Source organism: Strix aluco, chromosome 8 (genome assembly GCF_031877795.1).
Source record: "Strix aluco isolate bStrAlu1 chromosome 8, bStrAlu1.hap1, whole genome shotgun sequence".
Lineage (NCBI taxonomy): Eukaryota > Metazoa > Chordata > Aves > Strigiformes > Strigidae > Strix > Strix aluco.
The window spans coordinates 30243360-30264571 of NC_133938.1; the positions used below are offsets into that span (position 1 = coordinate 30243360).

A 21212-nucleotide genomic window follows, 5' to 3' on the forward strand; every position below is an offset into this window, starting at 1 on the left:
ATATACAGCATATAAATATATATACACACACATACTGTATATACACACACAGCCACACCTAGAGTTCTCCGTATATAAATAAATATATGTCGGTGGGAGACAGGATACATTCAGCAGCGCTGAGCCCTCCCGCCCTGCTCCGCCCTGCCCCAGTACAAACCAGTTGGCTTTGGGTTTGCCCCGCCCTGGCAGGCAGAGCTGCTCCAGTCTGCCTGGTGCACCCCAACCCCTCGCCCCTTTTCCCGGCTGGATGAGACCCTCGGGAAATTAAAAGCCACAGCAGCACCGAGCCCAAGCGACAGAGCAAAGGGGGCCCCTGGTACCCCTTTTCTGGGACTCTCCAGCCTCAGGGAGCGGAAAACCATCGGGATGAGCCTTCCCGGGGGTCCTGCTCTGGGCAGGGAGTGGGGCCACGGCCGGGGGGGCTCTCACTTGCCCCGCAGCACACACGCCCGGCCTGGCCGCTCCGCCGCCCATCAAATGCTTCTCTGTGCAGAAAAAAAAAGTGATAGTAATAAATGAAAGTCGACAGATTTTAATTTTTTTTTTGCACAAAGACTTTTTTTTCTTTTTTTTTTTCTCTCCCCTCCGTTCCGGTCGGTTTGGTTTTCTCCTTTTCCCCTGCATTTGGTTTTGGTTTTGTTTCATTCCCAGGCGTGGCGAAGAGCATGCATTGGAGAGGGGCAGGGCGGCAGCGGGGCTGCGGGGGGAGCTGAGACGGGGCGGGAGGAGGCAGCTTCTAGCACTTGTCGTCTTCCTCGGTGTCACTGAGCACGTCGATGCTGGCCCCGCACATCACGCCCTGCCCTGCCCCTCGCCTCCGCCGCCGGTAGTGCCCATTGGGCATCTGCCAGCTGTGCCGCAGCGGCGGGGCCGAGCCGATGGTGTTGGAGCGGCCGAGGCTGGTGGCGACGGCCGCCTCGAAGGTGAGCGTTTCCTCCTCACCGCAGTCTGAGGCGTGCGAGTCGTCGTGCAGGGCCAGGTACGGCTCCGAGATGTAACGTTGCGGGGTGGACTGTCGGCTCTGCTTCCCCGCTGGGGAGCTGGAAGACTCGGTCAGGCCGGCGGCGTTGGGCTCCAGGGTGGAGGAGAGGAGCGGGGACCCCCCCTCACTCTCCTCCGGGGGTGGTGAGGCGTCTCCGGCGTGCCGCAGCATGGAGGCATAGGAGAGGAGGGGACGCGGCTTGGGGGGCACCGGCGGGAGCTGGCGGCGGCCTCGCCGGGGGGTGCTGGTGTCCGAGATGGAGGGGATGGAGCTTTCGCTCAGGGAGCCTGTTCCCTGCAATGCACCAAGACATGCTGGGGAATACAAGGGCGATGGGCAGCGCTGTGCACCCACTCCCCTCCACCCTGAGCCTGAAGTCTCCCTGGGCCATACTCCAGCTTGGATGAGGCCCTGCTGCACCCTCACCTGTCCCATCCCTGCCTCGGGGTCTGCTCCAGGGACAAGGATGGTGTCTGCTCTTGGTGGTCAAAAGTAAAAAGCACCCACAAACCCCCTGTGGGAAGAGCTAACGGCTCACTGGCTGCTGGTCTCTACAGGCAGCATCTTCGTGGGCTTCAAGAACGCTCAAGCACTGGCATTTCCAGGCTTGTGCAGCTGGGACACCTCGACCTTGGCAGGGAGCGGATGCCACAGTGGTGAAAGGATCAGTGCGGAGATCCAACCCTCTCCCCAAATGCTCTCCAGGGTGCCCGAGCAGCCCCAAACTGCTCAGCTGACAGGGGACATGGAGATGCCATGACTGGGAGGAGAGAGGGTGCAGAGCTCTCGCAGTTGGGGTTTTGCCCTCTTTTGGCAAGCAGCTTTTCCCCTTTGTGCTTAGGAAGGGGTTTTTGTCACCCACCTGCCTGTTGGGTGTCTGTGACCTGCCCTCGCTGGGTGACCGGGACTCGCGCCGCCGCTCTGGTGACTCATCGTGTGCCTGGGGACTCCTCTCCTCTGAGTTGCAGCGGGAGATATCGGGGGACAACAAGTGCTTGCGCTCTTTGGATCGGCCCCGCTCCCTGCCGCCTGAGCGATGCCCGTCGGACCGGTGGCCTGCAGGACATACCCATCAGTCCCCGCTGTCCTCTTCCCAGGAGCGGGGGACACTCAGCTGGGTTTTTTTTGGCATTGGTGTGGGATGGGGCCACCCGCCCCTGCTCACCCGAGTCGGCGTTGAGGCGCCGGGCGGAGAGCTGGAGCGAGGAGTGGTAGCTGCGCCGGCGGGACTTGTAGGTGTTGTCACTGCTGCGCTCCATGGAGAACTCATCCAGCCAGGAGCTGTTGGTGCGCTTGTCCCGGATGGTGGAAAATGATCGCCGCATCGAGCTGGTGTCCGTCACCACCTGCAAGCAACCCCGGCCAGCCGGGGAGGGGGTTAGCACCAGACAGGGCTGGGGGGATGGCGGTTGAGCAATTACCGGTTCACCGCCATCACTGGCACACCGACCTCCAGGATGGGGAGATTCGGGGGAGGCGGGGGGGGTGCAGCCAGCCTGAGCACAGCCCCGCCAAGTAATCTCTGCATATCAGGGGTGGGAAGAAAGTGGGATTTAGCTTTAGAGCTCCCCTGTCCCAGCCAGCTGGAAACAGTGCTCCACAAGCAAAACCAGTGACTGAGAGTGAAGCCAAGGCACTGCATGTCAGGGGAAGAGCAGCAGCACCCTGTCCCAGGCGTGGAGACGTGGGGGGTACCAGAGCACCGTCCCCCAGGCTGTCTCAGCATCCCTCCCGGCCTTGAAAACAGAACTGAGTGGAGCAAACAGAGACATCGAAGAAGAAATCATTGAGAGGGGGGGATCCTCCAGTGCCCCTCGCTTGGTGTTTATTTCCTGGCGTTTACTTTCCACTTTTCCAGTGGCAGCACTGGTCCTCCTTGGTTCTCCTTTATCCCCATGTCCCTTCCCCTGCACTCATTCCCTCTCTCCCCAGTCACACTCTGTTGTTTTATCATCCCTCTCCTTTCCTTTCTCCCTTCTGTGCTTCTCCTTTCTACTTTCTCCCCTCCTTCTAGCTTGTGTTCTCACATGTTTTGTGGAAAACAGCACCTCCTTCTACATTTTCCTTTGCTTTATTCTAGCAGATTTTTGCCTCTGCAGCCCTGGGCCATTCTCCCAGTCTCCTCTCCTCACACCGTACTCTTTCTGCTCCCATCCCCTCCTCCTGATCATCTTCCCCACCACACAATGGTCAATAAAGCCAAAGCAAAGCCTCCCTTCCTCTTCATGCCCCACCAAAGTGCCACGACATGTCACACCAGCACTGACACCAGGACCTCTGTGAGAAAGCAGACCCAGAGACTTCACAGCAAAACTGAACCCCATAAAAGCATCTGTGTCTCGGTGGAGGCTGAGTACAAGACAGAACAACAGAGAAACCGGGCAGACAAACGAGGAGGTGAGATGTGGCCTGGGTTGCCCTGGACAGACGGAGAAGCATGTGCGTTGGGACAATGGGAAAGGAAGAAAAAGGTATTTCATCACCTGGAAGATCATCTGACAGTTGGGCTGGGACTCCTCGAACCTCAGCCGGCACCCAGGCTGGAGGAAAGGAGGGTTGTCCCACTGCATGGGGACTCTGCAACCTCCCAGTGTGGCCCTGCTCCACTGTGGACCTCCCACATGAGCCAGGAGATTGGTTCCCCTGGCTACTCTCTGCTGCCAGTGTCCCCCATGTAGGGAAACAGTAGCTCTTCTACTTGAGCAGCACCCCAAAGATGGGGACATGCTCCGAAATCAGGGTGCTGGGGAAGCCGCGGGACTTGCTCAATGCAGAAAGAAGCCCCAGTGTTACCTGGTAGGTTTTGCTTGGACCCGGCACCCGTGGGGGCTTTGCTTGGTTTTACCTGGGGATCCACAGTGAGACGAGGCATGGAGGAGGCCCTCCCAGAGACAGCGTGGTCCTGAGTGTCCACGGGAAGGTAGCTGCCACGGTTAGAGGGCTGCACTCTTTGAAACTCCCTAACCTCTGGCTCCTGGAAATAAACACACAGCCAAGCTCTTGGGATGGGTTTGGAGCAGGGCAGCGCACTGCTTCTGCCCCATTTGCAGGGGACAGCCCTGCTCGCTCAACCAGGGGCAGAATTTAAGTGGGACAAAAAGGGAGTCTAAGACATATCATCCATCACGTCACCGCTGAAAAATAATCTCCAATTCACAATCCGCAGCAGATAAGCCCAGATGTGGTGCTTCAGGCTTGCCTGATGGCCAATTTATCTTGCACCTCTTCAGTGGCAGTGGAAATCCTGCCTGGATCTGGTAATGCCCTGCCTGCCTGGGCTTTAACTCCTCCTCCGTTTGCCAGAAGAGGACAAATGTACAGGATTTTCTGTCTGACCCTGCTGTAAAGGCTTTCTGGCCACATCCCCATTAAAAGAAATCATGCCACCCATGGCACCTTTGTGCTGTGGTTAGTTCCCAATTTAGGGGACTGTTTTGTACAGGACGTGGTGACAAGGAGATGGGCAGGGAGTAACCCCGAAGATCTGCTAGAAGGTGACTTTATGGGGAGGGGGGAGTCTCATCTGCCACCTCCCTGCTGGCAGGATGGTGCCGTGGTCGGGGTGGCCAGGACAGGGGACGCTCGCCTGCGCGGTACACAGCTCACACAGAGTACTACAGACCCCGGGGACACGGACCGGGCTGGAGATGCACAGTGGTACAACACTGCATCCAACAAGTGTCGGGGTGGTGCGCGAATGCACACACACAGACATGGAGAGATATATATAGATATGTATATATATATATATACACACACACAGACAGACACCGCTGCTGCCGGCCGGCATGTGTGTGAGGCCGGAGGGGTATGCTCCAGTTGGAGACAGTTTGACAGCTCGGTTTGGGACTGGGGACACCAGCACTGACAACAAAATGAACATGAATCCGAAAACATCAGATACCATCACTCAGCACGGGGTAACCCACTGAAATGAGCACTCAGTGGAAAAAAGAGCAGCCTGTGAAGAGAAGGATATTTTACTGCAGGACATTGGACCCCAGTCACAGCTCTCACCCCAAAAGCATTTGCCACTGCCTGGCCTCACTGGCCAGGACTGGTCCAGGGATGGCTGTGTCCCCAGTGCCCAGAGGCGAGGGGCCAGAGCCCCAGCTGGGGGACAATCAGGGACATTTGTCCCCTGCTTTAGATCCATGCGTGACCCAGCAGCTGCCATCCCTCCACTGTGCTTGCTGCCACAGGGGCAGGGAGCAGCGTTTCTCCACCATGCTGGCAGCCCCACATCTCCCCGTGCCCACCAGCATCCTCGCTGGGACTGCAAGTGAGCACCCGCCAGGCAGTGCGTGACTTTACCAGAGACTGGTGCTCCTGGAACTGCCCGTGGGCCGGATCCATGCACGCCAGCTGGAAGATCTCCTGTGGCGAGAGCGGACTCAGTGAGGGGAACCCGCTTCGGCTGCTCCTGCAAAGACAGTCCAGCTTCAGGGAGGCCACAACCCGGGTGCTGCCATCACTGGGCATCACCTCTCCAGTGGCTCAGAGCTGGGGACCCTCTGTGCTTGCTGCCCAGGCTGTCGAGACCCCCAGGACAAACATCACGTTCAATGGAGAGCTGAAGCGGTGCCCAGGCAGGAGAGGACACCAGTGCCCCAGGTCCTGTGGCAGCAGTGGGGACATCCTGTGTAGTACCAGCAACTCCCACCACCTCATTCCCACCAGCCAGGGTGCTGGGATCCCCCACCGACCCTGCACCACCCAGAGACCTGCTGCTCAACTGCTGTCGAGGTTCAGGTCCATCCCAGACCCTCCTAGGTAGGAGAGCTTGCACTTAGTGGTCTTGGTCCTGCAAGAAGAGTGTCCAGGCAGATACCCAGCCATCCCCCTTAGGCACCTCCGCTGCTGTTGGTGATGCTGGTGCAACACCAGCTACCTGGAATCCTGCAAAAGCTTTGTGCCGGGAGCTTTCTGCCCCGGACTGCATTTCCCTTGCTCTCGCCAGCTCTTTAACCCTCTGTGTATCCCAGTGCCAGCTCCAGAGAACAAAACAAGGGCTGCAGGAACAGAAAAGTGACAGGACTACCTCCCTTCTTCTCAGGGCAATACTCACAGGCCCGAGAGCGTGTCTTGCTGGAGGTAAGGCAGAGCCTTTGCGTTCGAGATGATTTCCTGCGGCAAGGAGGACGGCTCCATGCGCTGAAACATGGGGGCGTTTTTCTGTATTGAGGAAAGGAAGAAGCTGAGCCTGTAGGAAATGCAGATGAACATCCAGTGCTTCACCAACCAAATCCCCACCACTTGGGAAGGTGACAGCATGCTCATGTTCACTGTTGGGGGCTGAGGATGCACGTATGTGTGACTTGTAGTCACCAAAGCCCAACCTGCACCACCACCCTCATCCCTCAGCTGCATCCCAAGCAGCTGGCTGCACATTTGGTCAGGACGTGGTAGGAAGCACCGAGGGTGCTCTGAACTCCCCTCCTGCCCGCTCCATGCCCTCACCAAGCCTCACCTGCTCCTCCAGCTGCTGCCGCTGCTTCTTCGCTTTGCTCTGCTTGTAGTAATCCATGATCATCATGGCTGCATATATTTTGCCAACAGTCAGGTCAGAGGCTGAGAGCATAAGAGGGGAAGGAAGGTGGAGGATGCTTTTGTCTTAACAGAAACAGCAGGTCTGAAGGCACCAGCGCAGATCTCGGCAACAGCCCTGCTGTGGGATATCCTGGTGACCCTCCAAGTCTGCTCACCACTCCAAAAGAGAGATGAACACCCAGACACTCCATGTGGAGATAAAATGGATGGAGGTGACTTGAAAGCATCATCATAAAACACCAAGCCACACATCTTCATCACATCATCACACCATCAGTAATGGACCAAGCGATGCTCAGCCTCCTGCCCTTATATGCTCCAGAGATGATTTACTGGAGAGTCTGGGTTTGGCAGGAGCAGATCACTGCAAACTGGACAGTTTTTGAGAGGATTCCCAAGCACCCAGACAGAGCAAGGCAGAAGCCAGCCTGTAGCAACACAAACCCTTTTCCCACTTCTCCCCTAGCTGGTGACGGGTCTGACGTGTCCCCACCTCCCTTTGGGAGGAAGCTGCTGCAGGTATGATGGAAACTTGGCAGCCATGACAGCCCCCACAGAGACTCACTTTTTGGCATGGGTACCAACAGGTCAAGCATCTTCTGGGACAGGTGAGGCCAAATGGTCAGGATCTCCTTTTGAAGCTCAGAGTCTAACTGCTGCCAATCTGCACCACCTTGAACAGGGGGAGGGAAAAAAATGGCCCACGTACATCAAGACCTGGCACCAGGCTCCAACTAAAAACACCCCTTTCCCATACTAAATTGAGGTTCACAAGCAGCAATCAGCTCTCTCTGGGCTGGGAGGGCCATCTTGCATCAGCGGTCCTGGTCTCCTGCTCTCGCAGGGAAACTTTCCTACCATCCCTTCCATATGTGCCTCCATCTCCCCATCCCCTGCCCTCCCACTCAAAGCTGCCATCTTCAAGCTCGCCTTGGGTCCGTCTCTGCAGCTCCAATCCTACTCCAGCCCACACACACCTGCTGCTGCCCCACTTTCTCTTTTCTGGTGAGCGGATCATGTGCTGGTGAAAGAGCAGCTCCACTTGGTTGAAATCCTTAAATACTTGGCAATGCTGTGCAAGGAGAGTAGAGCTCTGTGGCCAGTGGTGAAGGGATCTGCTGAGCTTAGGAAGACCCTGGCTCAAAGGAAGCTGTCAACATGCACCAACTGGGGACACCCGAGCCTGGGACAACTCTGCCAAGCTGAAGGAGACCCAGGTTCAAATCTCTGCTTTATCTAGAGGGGCTTGAACCCAAGGACTCAGCCCTGGGCTTATGCTGATATCTTGCCCTGGGTTGGGTTTTCTTCCAATAGCTGAGCTGTTCTCAGGGGAGATTTTATTGAAAATGGCATGTTTCTGCAGAAAGCTTTTGATCTGATGAATCAGAGCATTTCCAGCAACAACAACAAAGCAGGTTTTCCTGCTCTGAACATTTTATCTTCCCTGAGAGAAAGATTTCTGTTCCCTAGCCTTAGGAAGCCAAGCACATGTGATCTTTTCCCTCCTTGGTTTGGTTTTGTACATGGGGAGGAAGGGGAATTCTCTCCCCCTTTACACAGTAGACATCAAGCTGTTTCTGCTCTCTAGAAGCAGCTTCTAGTGGAAAACTGGCCACCTCTTCCCTAAAGAGATAGACTTTTTTATAGAGAGCAGCAGAAATTTGCCTGTTCAAGGTAATCACTTCTATCCGCATGCCAGGCTTTGGGTGGTCAACCCCAATTTGGCTGAAATGTCCTCAGCCTGCCCAAAGGATGAGTGCTGGTCACTCTGAAACCCTCCTGGCTCTGTCCCCTCTCTACCCCACCGACCTTACCTTTGGCAATTTTGATGTCCAGGGCCGTGCGTATCAGCGCCATCAAGGTGGAGGTAAAATGGACCGTCATGTCCTCAGCCACGGGCATGTTCATCAGCACCAGTCTCTGCGCAAGAGAGAGAAGAAAACAGCGGACGGAAAACAATATCGAAAAACACATCGACCAGGCTGGAGGAAAAGAAATTAAACATTAAACAAAAGGGAAAAAAAATCAAAAAATAAAAAGCAACAAAGAGTGTCAAAACAGCACAGCCAAAAAAGAAGGGCAAGGATCACCCCGCCACCCCCCCCGGCTCCTTCCACCCCAGGACACCGGCTCACTGCCTTCCAGGGCTCCTCCTGTGCCCCAGGAACGGCCCCTGAGCCCCCCTCCCCATGGCACCGGGGCTGCCACGGCACCTCCCGGCACTTTTGGGAAGACACGCCTGATCCATCAGGGATGTGAGCGTGGGGAATGCTCGGGAAGGGGAGAGGGGGCTCAGGTTTCCGTTCCCGGGTGGTTTGGCTTTCCGTCTCTCAACCCTTCCCACCTGGGGCAGGGGAGAGGAGGGTCCCTAACCTTCAGGGACTTCAGATCAGCTGAATTCCTCTAGCATGCTACATCCTGGCGCTCCCTTTTTGCGTCTTTCAGAGATGAAGTTTGCCAGCACATGCACAGGGTCCAAATTATCCAAGGGTGGGGAAGGGAAGGAGGGGTAGAAAAAGTGCAGAAGGAAAGAGAGAAGGGCAACCAAGGCAGGTTAGACACGCCATGCTCCTTCCCCACCCTGGGCAGGCGGGGTGCAAACTGAAGTGACCAGATCCACTTTCCAGAGAGTATATTTTGCTTTGTGAATACCTTGGGTCATCACTTTCCTGCCCATTCTTTTCCACCTGGCTTCTCATGTCCTTTCCCTGCCTTCAAGCCTCCTTTTTTCTCCTAGAAAAGTGTGATGTTGGATGTATGCATGTGTGAACAAACATGTGAGAGCTGGAGAGGGTGGCAGCGCGTTTGCAAGTGTGCAGAAATCCCCCCTTCACTAGCCCTGAACGCTGCTGAAAGGGCTGCAGGCAGCAGCCCATGGCCAAGAAAAGCTTCAGTTTGCTCCAGACTTGGGCAACACATTGATCTGTAGTGCCGGGTCCTGTCCCAGCAGCTGCTGCCCTCAGCAAAGCCACACAGCTCCCACCCCACATCCTTGCTCCCTCCCTACCCTGCTCCATGCCTGCGCAGCTGGGAGCACGTTGTGCCTGTGCTGGGAACTGGCTGCTGGCCACCACTCCAGAAGGAACCAGGGGGTAAAACTCAGAGATGCCTTTTGAAGGCACCTGGCTTTGCCTTGCACAAGCCATCCTTGGGATAGCTCGTACTGATGCGCCTGGCTCCTCATGCACCACAGAGCTGCTCCTTCGGGATATGTCCTTGCTGCCCACCTGCTTCCCACCTCCACGGGCTTTAGCCCTGTTTCTGCACTGGCCAGGACAAGGATGGTTCCAAGCCCAGGGGACAGGCTTGGGTCAGTGAGCTCCTAAGGACATTTCACTCTCCTAACTGTGCTACGTGGTTGCTCCTCACCTCATCTTCTCCAACCCTCCCACTTCCACACTATTGCTGATCCTGCCTTTCCTCTTCCACTGGGGTCTTCCACCCCAGAGCTCCCCAGGCTTGTGAGTGGCCACAGCAACGTCACATGCGTTGGCAGTGGAGACCAGCCAGTGTGGCCAGGACTCTTCTGAGCACACTGTGCTCCCCAGGAGCAAGCTAAACACATGTTGGATGCCCCCAATGCCTCCCCAGCTCCCCCCAGCCCCACCTCCCGCAGCTCCCTCGAGCCCCGGCTCCTGCTCGGCTCTAGCCCCATAGAAGGAAGGGTTGATCTACCTTATAGGCCACTTTGGAAGGACATCTCTTGCCGAGGCCTAGCGGTGGTGACATAAGAGTCAGCATTTCATACATCTCAGTGTAATGGATTCGGCCACTGCTCATGAAGGGGGAAGGGGAGGGAGGGAGATGCAGAGAGAGAGGAGGCATTCCCAGAGAGCAGAAAAACATACAAACAAAAATAGTACAGGAAAACAGAAGAGAAAAAACAAACGGACAAACAGGAAAAGAACAGGAAACCCGTTAATCAAGGCAAATCATACATGAGAGACTGTCCTGATGTGGATTTATAGCACTGCTCACACAGACCCAGGAATGCTGGCAGAAAGCAACTCACCCCTCTCCTCTCTGCTGCTGGCCTCAAGCGCCTGTCTCGCTAGCAGTCTGGGACTCCTTCTCTGGTTTCAACCCCTTTCCTAAAGCCCTCCAGCAGCCCCCAACTTGTCCCACAGGTTCCAGGGCTGTGTGTGAGTGGTATAAATCAGATACACGGCACTCAAGCCATGGGTTATTTGAGATAACGGTGGTTTGTACCAGAGTGCTCTGTGGCCTCCGTAGCGTCTTCCCTCCCGGGGGGGGCCTGGGTATGGCTTTGCATTGCCACCTAACCCATAGCTGGAAGGCTGTGTATCCCCAGCTCATAAGGTCTATGCAATTGGGAGGCAGCATCTTGCATAGAAGGCAGTGGGCCAGGGTCACTTGTCAAAGGAAGATGCCCAGTTGCTTCCGTCTGGCTCTGCGGATGGACCACTTTCCCACCATGCACCAGTGCAAAAGGCATGCTAAATTGGCTGAAAAAACAAAACTGGGAGGAAAAGTTGTACATGCCATGCTCCCGCCCTGGCTCTCTCCCACATGCGGCTGCAAGTTCCACCAGGTTGGAGTTTAAAGAGTCTCAGCAGAGGCAGCTGTTTGGGCCTTCCAACATTGGGGTTCGTTTGGGTTTCCCAAGGGAGGCAGCTAGGACGGACCCCCACCTTGCACTCCTCTGCTCTGTAAGGACCTGCCTAGGACTGCTGCAGTGAGGAACGCTACAAAAACAGGCCACCCGATGACGCCTTGAGCACTCTGCCAGGCTGAGATATCTGGGCTGTGTCCACCTCTCTCTGCACACCCAGGAGGCTGCTCAAGAACATCTCCCAGGGATCCTGGGCTCGGCCACCTCTTCTTGCCCTCGTGCCAGCTTCTGTCCTGCACTGCAATGTTCAGGGTAGTTAATGGGCAAGGGCAACCTCACAAGAGCAAAGGCATCAACCCTTACAGCTGGGCTGGGAGGATGCTGCTGGAGAGGAACCTGTCACAGACGGGGTGGCCTGGGAGAGAGGGCACTGCTGAAAAATTAAGCACTGCCTGTGGGATCTTAGCCTCTTCCCTACCCATGTGCTCAAAGCAGCATGGAAAGGGGAGAAGATCTCTTCTCAGTGGGTACCACTGGTTTGGAAGCAGACCCTGGCCAAAGAGGCCCCCACCAAGGTAAGTCCTGACATTTCAGATGTGAACTCGAGATGGTGATGACCTGCAACAGGAGCTGTTTGGGGTGCAGGCACAGAACAGGCTGGGCAAGCCATCCCCTTTGAGACCTGACACACCTGAATTGGTTGGAAAGAGGATTGATAACAATACTGGAGACTATTAAGTGGGATGATCAAGAGGAAATATCCAGGTCCAGGAGTCTGTAAGCAATGTCTTGGCAGAGCTTGATGTGCACTGACTCAAGGTGTCTGAAGGAGGGGTGACTTCAAAATTTTCATGCTCAAGAGCTTTGTGCAAAAAGGAAGCAAGACAGTGATCTTCCACCCACACTTCCTGGCAGGAGGGATTTTAACGTGCCCAGCACACATCAGACACGGTCTTTCATACTGAGATTCTCCGCACAATGAAGGATGAATGGATTCCCGTGAGAGGGAAGTAACAAAGAAGGACCAAATGAGAACTGTGTTGTTCTCACAGACAAGCTGCACACTTTGCTGCTTCTCAGAGCAGAGATCTTAAAGCTTTTTGAACAGCGCAGCAGTGCCCAGAAGCCACATCCCCATGGAGCGAAGCACAAGCAGGCACATGGAATGACATCCATCTGAACAGGATGGCTTCTAAGAGCTGGTCCAAGCACAGGCGCATCCTTGATGGGAGAGATGATCCTCTGTCCTGTGTCTGGACAGAGATGTGACCTGTGGCTATGGCACAGGGTGGTCTGTAAAACCACCAGGCACTAATGGCTTGGTCCTGGTACTCTGAGAGAACACTGTGAGTGATGGAGGAGGAAATCTGGGGGACATCCGTCCTCCTGTGGTTAGGAAATTAGTACTGTGCCATACAAGGCTGTTAGGAACAGAGCACCAGAATAGCAAGTGATGTGAGAGTAGATTCAGGAATAGGTGTTGTCCACAGTGAAATCTGTCTGTGGAGCATTCACCTGACCCACAACCATCTCAAGGGCTACTTTTAGGGGGCAAAAGTGATGCTTTGGCTCCCTTTTGCATAACTGCTAGAGGCAGAGGGGGTGAAGAAAGGCAGAGATAGCCCCAGGGAGTGGAGCAGGCTGCCAGGATACAGTCCCAGCAAGATGTGGTTACAAGACCTGCTCTCCCCAGCATAACCACAGAGCTTGCTGGACTTCCACAGGAAGTCTTCCTGCATCAGTGTCCCTTAGTTAGACCACCTCCAGATGGCCTAGCAGGTGGGCTTCTGTACCATGCTGCACCACTATGTTGCATCTTGAACTTGCCCAAGAACCATCTCTTCCAGAGCAGGCTGTCCACCACTCCGTAAACACATTGGTGGTTGTTTCTGCAAGTCATCGTTGTCACATTGCCTGGCAGGACAGGGATGTGGGCTCCAGGAAGGTGAACCTGTGCACTGTGATGTGCAGGGCAGGCTCACCACTGAAAGGTGAGCAAGTTGGGTTGGCCTTCTGGGATCTGGACCATGGTGGCAAGATGCAATGACCACATGGGTTTTCTTTCTTCATCAGTTGTCTTTTGGGAATTGTTCCAGGGCAGTAGAAATCCCTGAAAATCTCTCATGTCCTTGAAATACCCCATGCACAGGGAGGAGGAGACTGAGGTAACACAAGGAAGAGATGCGGGTGGTCTCCTTCACATGACATCAGAAGTTGGTCTCACTCTCTCTGCCCCCACCTTCCCTTGAGTTTATCCACCTTCGCTGCTCTGTCCATCCCACAGAGTCAGCAGAAAGCCCAGACTGCTGCAGGGATCCCTCTTCCCAGGAAGCATTACAGGTACCCTTCTGAGCACCAGGTGATCCAGCTTAGGAGAGCACCATTTGCCAGTGAAGCCCTGATGTCAATTGAGAAAGACTAGAGATTCCTCTAGTCACCATCCTTTGCCAGGGATGCAACAGAGAAGAGAAGAGAAAAGACTGCAAGGAGCCCCTCCTTGAACAGACAAGCCAGCTGAGATTCTTGCACGAAATCTCCTACCCTTAAATATCTCTTTATAAATGAGAAGAACAAGCATCTGGATCTTGTCTTGCTTGCTCTACTTCCGGTGGTCTACTTCAAGATTTCAAATGTGTGTAACATCCCCATGACCAGCTGTGGAGGGTGATAGACCTGTTCCAGGGATGCTGGTTGGAAGAAGCATTTCTGATGTGGCAAGAAGGATGTGGTGGCTACACCATGCCGCACCAAGGAGTCCTCTTCTCTGCAGAGCCAAGATCAAGAACCGGGAGCATCTGAGCTTCACTCGTACATCTCCTCAGATGCTGTGAGGGATGCAGAGGAAAGAGCAAGCTCTGTGGTTCATCCTTTCATGCCATGGACACAAACAAAGGTGTTGTGGCACTTTGGAGAAGGCAGCAGGTGCAGGATTTTGCTCAACTGTCACTCCAAAATAAAATTAAAAAAAACAGTGCAAGTCTGAGAGACGCAAGGAGGCCAAATCACTGCTGTGGGCTCATGACCAGCAGCTGAGATCTTGGCTCAAGCAGACAGGGAGGAGCTGTTGAGCTCCAGAGATGTGTCCAGGTGCCACCACCTCCCAAGCAGGTCTGGCAAGCTAAGGGCAAGACTAGCAAGAGTCCCACTCCCCAGAGACATGGTTGTGTGTCCTCCAAGTGCCACACTTGAGGAAGAGTCTGTTGGGTACAGCATGGCATCCCCCAGGGAGAAGGGTCACCCTGGCCTCCCCCCAGTCCTCACTCGCCAAAACAATGGCAAAGTCCCAAACATCCTCCTGCCTTTGTTCCCCCATTCCCTCCCGAGGAGCAAACCACATCTAAGCCCCCCAAAAAACTTCTGCTCCTATGTGAGGGCACTTTGAGAAGCCAAGCAGGGACGGTGGCATTTGGCCCAGCACCCTTCGGGGGCTCCCTGCACCAACAGAGCCGGGGGTGGGGGGCCGGCTGGGGGACGCAATTTGTCGAAACCCACCCCGGGAGGCTCTGAGCCCCCCTGGCCCCACTCATGCCTCCCCTCGAGGGGGACAGCTGCTGGCTCTGGGAGGCCGCGGACCTCTTTAAACTCGAAGGAAAGCAACGTCAGGGTTCCCTCGGGAGGCGCGGTGGTGGTGGAGCAGGGGGGAAGAAGGGGTGGATGGTGCGTCCCGTGGCCAGGTTGTGGCGGAGGACTGGGAGGCAAACCTTGCACGCCACCCTGTAGGGGCAGTTCTCTCCTAGGCCCAGAGGAGGCGAGATCACCCGTACTAATTTGTACATATCCTTATACGAGATCCTGCCGCTGCAAAGGAAGCACAGGTGGGTTAATAGGACACTGAAAGGGTGGAGGGGAGGATGGAGAGCTTAACCAGGGGATGATGGGGCCATCTGTGGGGCAAGATCCCTGGGGGTACACGGCTCTTCTCCGTCTGGCTCTGTCAGACCCAGAGAGGGGAAAGCCATGAGCATCAGCTACTGCCTTCTCCACCATGAGTCAGCTCATACCTCCTCACACTGACCCATCTTGACCCTGGAGAAGGACAGTTTTGGTGGTGAACACCACCCCATCACCCTTCCTCTTCGTGCCCCTGGCCGTCTACACCTGGTGGGAGAGGGCTGGGATTTTAGACAGGGTGAGCCTGCAGCTTGGTTGTGTTCTAGCCACCACGAGCCCTTTTGATGGAGTTGTGTTCCATCACACCACCAGAGAGGCTGCCCTCACATGGCCAACTCTCTGGTCCTCACAAGGGCCCAGGGAGGTTGGCAGCTGAGTCATTTGTATCTCCAATATCTGGGGAACCTGAGATGGGGAGAGATAATGTGACCAGCTGGTGAACTGGTGGCTGTGGCACTAGCACCTAGGTCTCTTGAGGTCCAGTCCTGTGCTCCGACCACCAGGCCACGCTCTGTCAAGGGTACACATTATTAGAAGCAAACTCTCCCATACACACACCCTTTCTCGCCCACAGAAGCACATCTCCCCAGACCCAGGTGCAGTGACCACAGGATACAGCCCGTATCCCTCCTGCACTGGCTGAAATAATGAAGCAGTCGAGGCGGAGAGCTGGCAGGAGAGGGTGCAGGGGCCATCGGATGCTGAGGTCCCCACTCTGCTCCAGACCAGAGCCCTTTGGGAAGCAGGACCGTGTGGGGTGGAAGTGCTGAGGTGCAGCATGCTGCAGCCTCCTGGGCATCCTTAGACAAGCTTGGAGGGAAACCACGCAAGGAGGCAAAGAACAGCGTTACCCTCCTACCCAGTACCTTTGCCGCTGGTTTCTCTTTGCTCTTCTCCCATCCCTGGCCAGAGCTAACCCAATCAATTGGGCAAAACCCATCCCTGAGCCCCCCTGGTGTTGGGTGGTTTCCCTGCAAGACCTTCACGTGATGGTCCCAGTCTCAGGATGCAGAACCCTGCCCAACTCAGGTTGTGGGACCAATTCAGATGTACTCACCCGTTCCTCACCCAGCAATGAGGGCCAGGGCTGCCCCCATGTGCCCAACACCACCGGCTCCTGTGCACATCCCCTAACCACTGACTACATATCACAATGAAAGAGCATGGTTTTCTCAGAAATCAGAGGGGTACGTGGCATTGATAGGACAGTTCAGGCATGCTTTTTCAGTGACTGTCTTGGAGACCCAGGCCACCAACATGGGAGGCGAGAGTGAATGAAGCACCTGGTGTGAAGAAATCCTTCCCAAAAGCCATGGGTGAGAAGCCCTACATCGAGCAGCTGGATGCTTCACTGCTCTCACCTCCTCTCCCTTCTCTAGTCTGCCAGGACATCTACTCACCTGTACTGACCTCTGCCCCTTGCACAAGGCACAGTCACCCACTAACAAGCAAACCCATCTGCCCATGGGGACCTTGCACAGCAGCAAGAATGCTGGAGGAGAGCCCATGGGGAGGAATCTGGCCAGCACTGAGTTGCACAGGGTTGGACAAAAACAGTGGAGGAAGCTATGCCAGGAGCTGATGATCATAGAATCATAAAATGGTTTGGGTGGAAGGGACCTTAAAGGTCATTTAGTTCCACCCCCCCTGCTGTGGGCAGGGACACCTTCCACTAGCCCAGGTTGCTCAAAGCCCCGTCCAACCTGGCCTTGAACCCTTCCAGGGAGGGGGCAGACACAGCTTCTCTGGGCAACCTGTGCCAGTGTCTCACTGCCCTCACAGTAAAGAATTTCTTCCTTATATTTAATCTAAATCCACACTCTTTCAGTTTAAAACCATTACCCCTCATCCTATCCCTACACTCCCTGATCAAGAGTCCCTTCCCAGATTTCCTGTACCCCCTTTAAGTACTGGAAGGTCACTATAAGGTCTCCCCGGAGCCTTCTCTTCTCCAGGCTGAACACCCCCAACTCTCTCAGCCTGTCCTCACAGGGGAGGTGCTCCAGCCCCCTGGGCATCTTTGTGGCCTCCTCTGGACCCACTCAAGCAGGTCCATGTCCTTCTGATGTTGGGGGCCCCAGAGCTGGATACAGGACTGCAGGTGGGGTCTCACAAGAGCGGAGTAGAGGGGGACAACCACCCCCCTTGACATACTGGCCACACTTCTCCCGATGCAGCTGGCCTCTCAAGGGGCAGAACTTTAGCAGTGGAGGTGAAGAGTCTCCAAACGGAGCGCATGTGGCTGCCAAGGGCTCTCGAGCTAAGATCACCCACACTCCCTGGCACAGCAGTGGCAGGTCATGGCTCCAAAGAGGCTGTTGTTGGGCTGGGGGAGGGAGGATGGGGCCACACAAGACTCCCTCATAGTGCCAGGGCTGAGTAGAGGGCAGACAGTCTCCCAGAGCTGCTGAGGGCTCCACACTGCTCTAGGGATGCTCCAGACCATCCTGGGAGGAGCAGTGGAGAGCAGCTCCTCTGCAGCAGCAGCGGGAGCAGAGCCAAAGCCCAGCCACCCAGAGTATGTACGGTCTCTGAACCCATCCCATTGCTGGGAACAGGTTGCTGCCTGCAAACAGGAGCCCTGTTCACTGGGGCCCTCATCAGCCAAGCCATGAATGCAGGAAACAAAATCCTCCTGTCTCTAGAGGGGTGAGCAGGCTGGCCAGCATAAGAACACAATTGCCCAAAGCCATCAAGGTCCCCCATAGGTGACTTGGCAGGAGCCCAGTAGGCCCCCGGCATCTCCCCATTGCTGGGAGCAAGCCATGCTCAGCCCTGCTCTGATGGGGAGCTGTAGGTGCTTGGAACCAGGTGATGGAGCTGGTCTCAGGGCAGAGGCACCCAGCTGGTACATGGGGTCAAGGAAGGAGGCCGAGAGGGACCTGCCGGCTGGCCGGGGATGAAAGGAAGAGCAGGAACCTCCAGTGCTCACGACAAACACCACAGCAAACCGTGAACATCATCCAAGACACCTGTGCCACTAGGTGTTGTAGGAATTGGCTGCTGCCCTTGTAACACCTGCAAGTGAGAGCAGCCCTTCCCTGACCATCCCAGGCATCACAGCCAGTTTCCAATAGCAGAACACAGAAACGCCTGTTTAAAACCAGCTTTGAAAAGGTTGCTCAGGAGAGAAGGAGCTGGCTACATACCACGCTGCTCTGTCATACTCTGCCCAGATCCGGACAAACTCATCTAGATGGTGAGGTCCCAGGATGGAGGAATCCCGAGTCAGGTATTCAAAATTGTCCATGATGACTGCCACGAACAGGTTGAGCATCTAAGTGAAAGGGAGAAAGGCAGAGAGAAAGGAAAGTAGGGGCAGAGATGATCCTGTGGTGGGGGTGCAAGTTGGGGACCTGATGAGAGGCACCCCCAGGGCTCTCAGGAAGGAGGAACTCACCAGGAAAGAGCAGAAGAAGATGAAGGAGACAAAGTAAACGTAGGCCAGGTCAGTGCCACAGCGCTCGTTCTCGTTCTGCCCAGATGTCGCCGTCGTGTCCGGCTCACAGCCTTTGCCCTCCAGACAGGACAGCATGATCTCCTGCCATGCCTCACCTGTGGCACTCCTGCGCCCAACACAGCCATGCTCAGCAGCTCATGGTGGCACAGGATGGAGCCAGGGCAGGATGCCCCCAGGAGAAACCTCACAAGAAGATGTGCAACCCCCTGCCCAAATTAAATACACCTCCAGCATGCAGAGGAGTGAGGCGCTGGGTCAATGGCGACTGAGCTGGACACACATGAGCGCAGCCATGCCAGGGTAGAGCTCCTGGCACATGGGGCCAACTCCCCCTAGCCAGCCGATCCAAAAAGCTGGGAGACAGGCATCCTTTTTGGGGCAGGGTAGGGGGAAAAAAGGGGTTCCTGAGCTCCTGTGGCCATGTGTTGCCCAGCTCCTCTCTACCACCAAAAGCTGACTTCCACTGAACAGCCTGTGGTGAGAAGCTGCCCAGCCTGGCTCCTGGCATGCCTGTACCCAGAAATGCTGCCAAAGGAGTTTTCTATGGTTGCTTACCTGAAGAGGAGCATTAGGGAGCCCAGGAAGCTGCGGAAGTTGTTGTGCCGATTAATGTGGCTTTCCTCATCTAGTTTGATATTGCCAAAAACCTACGGGAGGGAGAAAAAGGGCTGTTATTCAGGCAAGAGCTCAGTGGCTGGGGAAGCAGCTGTAAGTTCACCTTGGCTCACAGGCACGCACCCCTGTGCTGCAGGGACCGATCCGGCCCTAGGTCCACCACTCTCAGTGCAGCCAGCCCCCAAAGCACCTGACATCCACCCTCTCTGTGCAATCCCCCAAGGAAAATCACCCCAGCATGCAGCCAGCACGCCAAGGAGCTGGCACTGAGCATCCATCAGGGAAGGAGACTCTCCTCTCCTCGGCAGGGATTTGTGGTGGGCGGCAAAGGCTGCAAGAGGCCGAGCTGCCATGGAAACAGGAGCACAGAGGACCTGGGATCAACCGAGTCCAACCGCTCCACATCCACCCCTCTGCTGTGCTACGGGCAGCATCCAAGTACCACACAGCACCTGGCAGTCCCAAGCACGCTGGAGGCACAGGGACGAGTCACACCACCCTGGGTGGGTGCTGGGTCACAGTCCTGGAAACTCCTGGGAGCTCTTTCCTTGATGGGAAAACGGTCCATGATGCTGAGTCAGGCACAGCAGTGCAAACAGGGTGGGGAAGGGCTCAGTGAGAGAGGGACAGACCAACTGCTGACCCACCATGGACAGACAGACACCTGGGACTACTGTCCCCAGGGCCAAAAGAGGCAACAAAGCCCCAAACATGGACAATACCCTAATAATGACCCACAGCCAAGGCTGTGGTAGGACATAATGAATGTTCGTGAAGTGCCTCAAATAGGAAAAATGTGCTGTTATTACTGTTAAATATTTATTCCACTTTCCATGAACCTAAAAATACACTAACTGCAGAGTATTTTTTTCCCTGTACAGGTTTTTTGGAATGTGTAATTGTAGAATATTTTCTGCCTCCAGCTATTTTGCTCAAATAACGCCCACAGACTTTACTGCTTGGGGATTTGTTCACAATGGTGTTAAAGAAAAAATAAAATAAATCAAATACTACCACACAGCAGGGAGGGGGGCTGAGTCAGATGGTGGTTGTTTAGCACGGAGAACACCTGGAGCCGGTGCCGAGATGTGTAGGACAGAGAGGCCAAAGCCAGCCATGGGACTCTCAGGGCGGGAGAGAGGGGGTGGAAGAGACTAAACACCAGCGCTGCCAAGCAGCCTGAGCCGGGGGCCACTGCGCTACCCACTGCCTCCCCAAAATCTGCCTGTCCTGGGTACTGCGGCAGCTCGCTCATCGGGCAGCTCCAGATCCCGAGCGTTGTCGAAGATGCTTTGTCAGATCTTCAGCGTGGGATTTAGTCATCGCAGAACTGAGCCAGCACCATGGCACGTGTGGAGATGAGGGTTTTAGCTCATGTGCTTCTTATTTACCAGCTGGAGCCTGGAAAGATCACATCTTCCCATGCTCTGAAGACCTCCCACTGCCTGATAGGTCATTGCACGTCCCTAGGCACAAGAGTCCAAGCAGACCATCAGCGCCGTGGCTACAAAATAAACCCTCCACGGAGGACCAAGGTGAATGGTGGGCTGCAGGAATCACCACCATGATCCAGCCGTTCGGATGGGAAAAGCAGAAGGCTGCTCACCAGGTCCCTCAGGCATGAAATCAATCTCTGGGGATGCTAGGGAGTTGGAGATAGGGTGGAATTTCTAAATGAAGGGATGGCGATTTTAAAGCAGCTGCCTCATGGGATGCCCAGTTGAGCCCCCAAGGCCACAACTCCAAGGGTGTAAGTTGGGAAGGCAGCTGAGGAGCTTGACTGAAAAAGCCCGTGGCAGCTCCCCCAGGACATGTGGCTCTGCAGCTCCCAAACAAGCTGCTCCTTGCTTGGGACCTTCCTGGACACTGTGACCAAGTGAAGCAATGGCAGGCAGGCACAAGGCTGGCTGCTGTGCATAATGCTGAGGACATGCTGGTCCAGCCTATGTGTGCCAGAGGGATGCACACTGAGATGTCTGTGCTCACCTGCATCCCAATGATCGCGTAGATGAAGAAAAGCATGGCGATCAAGAGGCAGACGTAGGGGAGGGCCTGCAAGAGAAGCAGATGAGTCATCTCATTTAGCACAGGTCCAGCTCCAGCAGAGTACAGAAAGCAAGCAGGTAAGCTGTGCCGAT

General features: G+C 55.4%; 1 protein-coding gene across 1 annotated transcript in view; it reads right to left on the reverse strand.

The window, feature by feature from the left end:
* Positions 1 to 519: 519 nt before the first annotated feature.
* Positions 520 to 21212, reverse strand: part of CACNA1E (calcium voltage-gated channel subunit alpha1 E) — a 114072-nt gene continuing 93379 nt past the window's right edge. The window contains exons 36-49 of the mRNA XM_074832939.1: positions 21061 to 21126; positions 19015 to 19106; positions 18400 to 18565; positions 18149 to 18276; positions 10211 to 10307; positions 8350 to 8455; positions 7101 to 7208; positions 6456 to 6556; positions 6054 to 6160; positions 5300 to 5408; positions 3831 to 3959; positions 2151 to 2331; positions 1848 to 2041; positions 520 to 1279 (exon numbers count right to left, since the gene is read on the reverse strand). Of these exons, the coding sequence (XP_074689040.1) occupies positions 740 to 1279; positions 1848 to 2041; positions 2151 to 2331; positions 3831 to 3959; positions 5300 to 5408; positions 6054 to 6160; positions 6456 to 6556; positions 7101 to 7208; positions 8350 to 8455; positions 10211 to 10307; positions 18149 to 18276; positions 18400 to 18565; positions 19015 to 19106; positions 21061 to 21126 (2124 nt within the window). The 3' untranslated portion in view covers positions 520 to 739. The remainder of the gene's footprint in view (positions 1280 to 1847; positions 2042 to 2150; positions 2332 to 3830; positions 3960 to 5299; positions 5409 to 6053; positions 6161 to 6455; positions 6557 to 7100; positions 7209 to 8349; positions 8456 to 10210; positions 10308 to 18148; positions 18277 to 18399; positions 18566 to 19014; positions 19107 to 21060; positions 21127 to 21212) is intronic.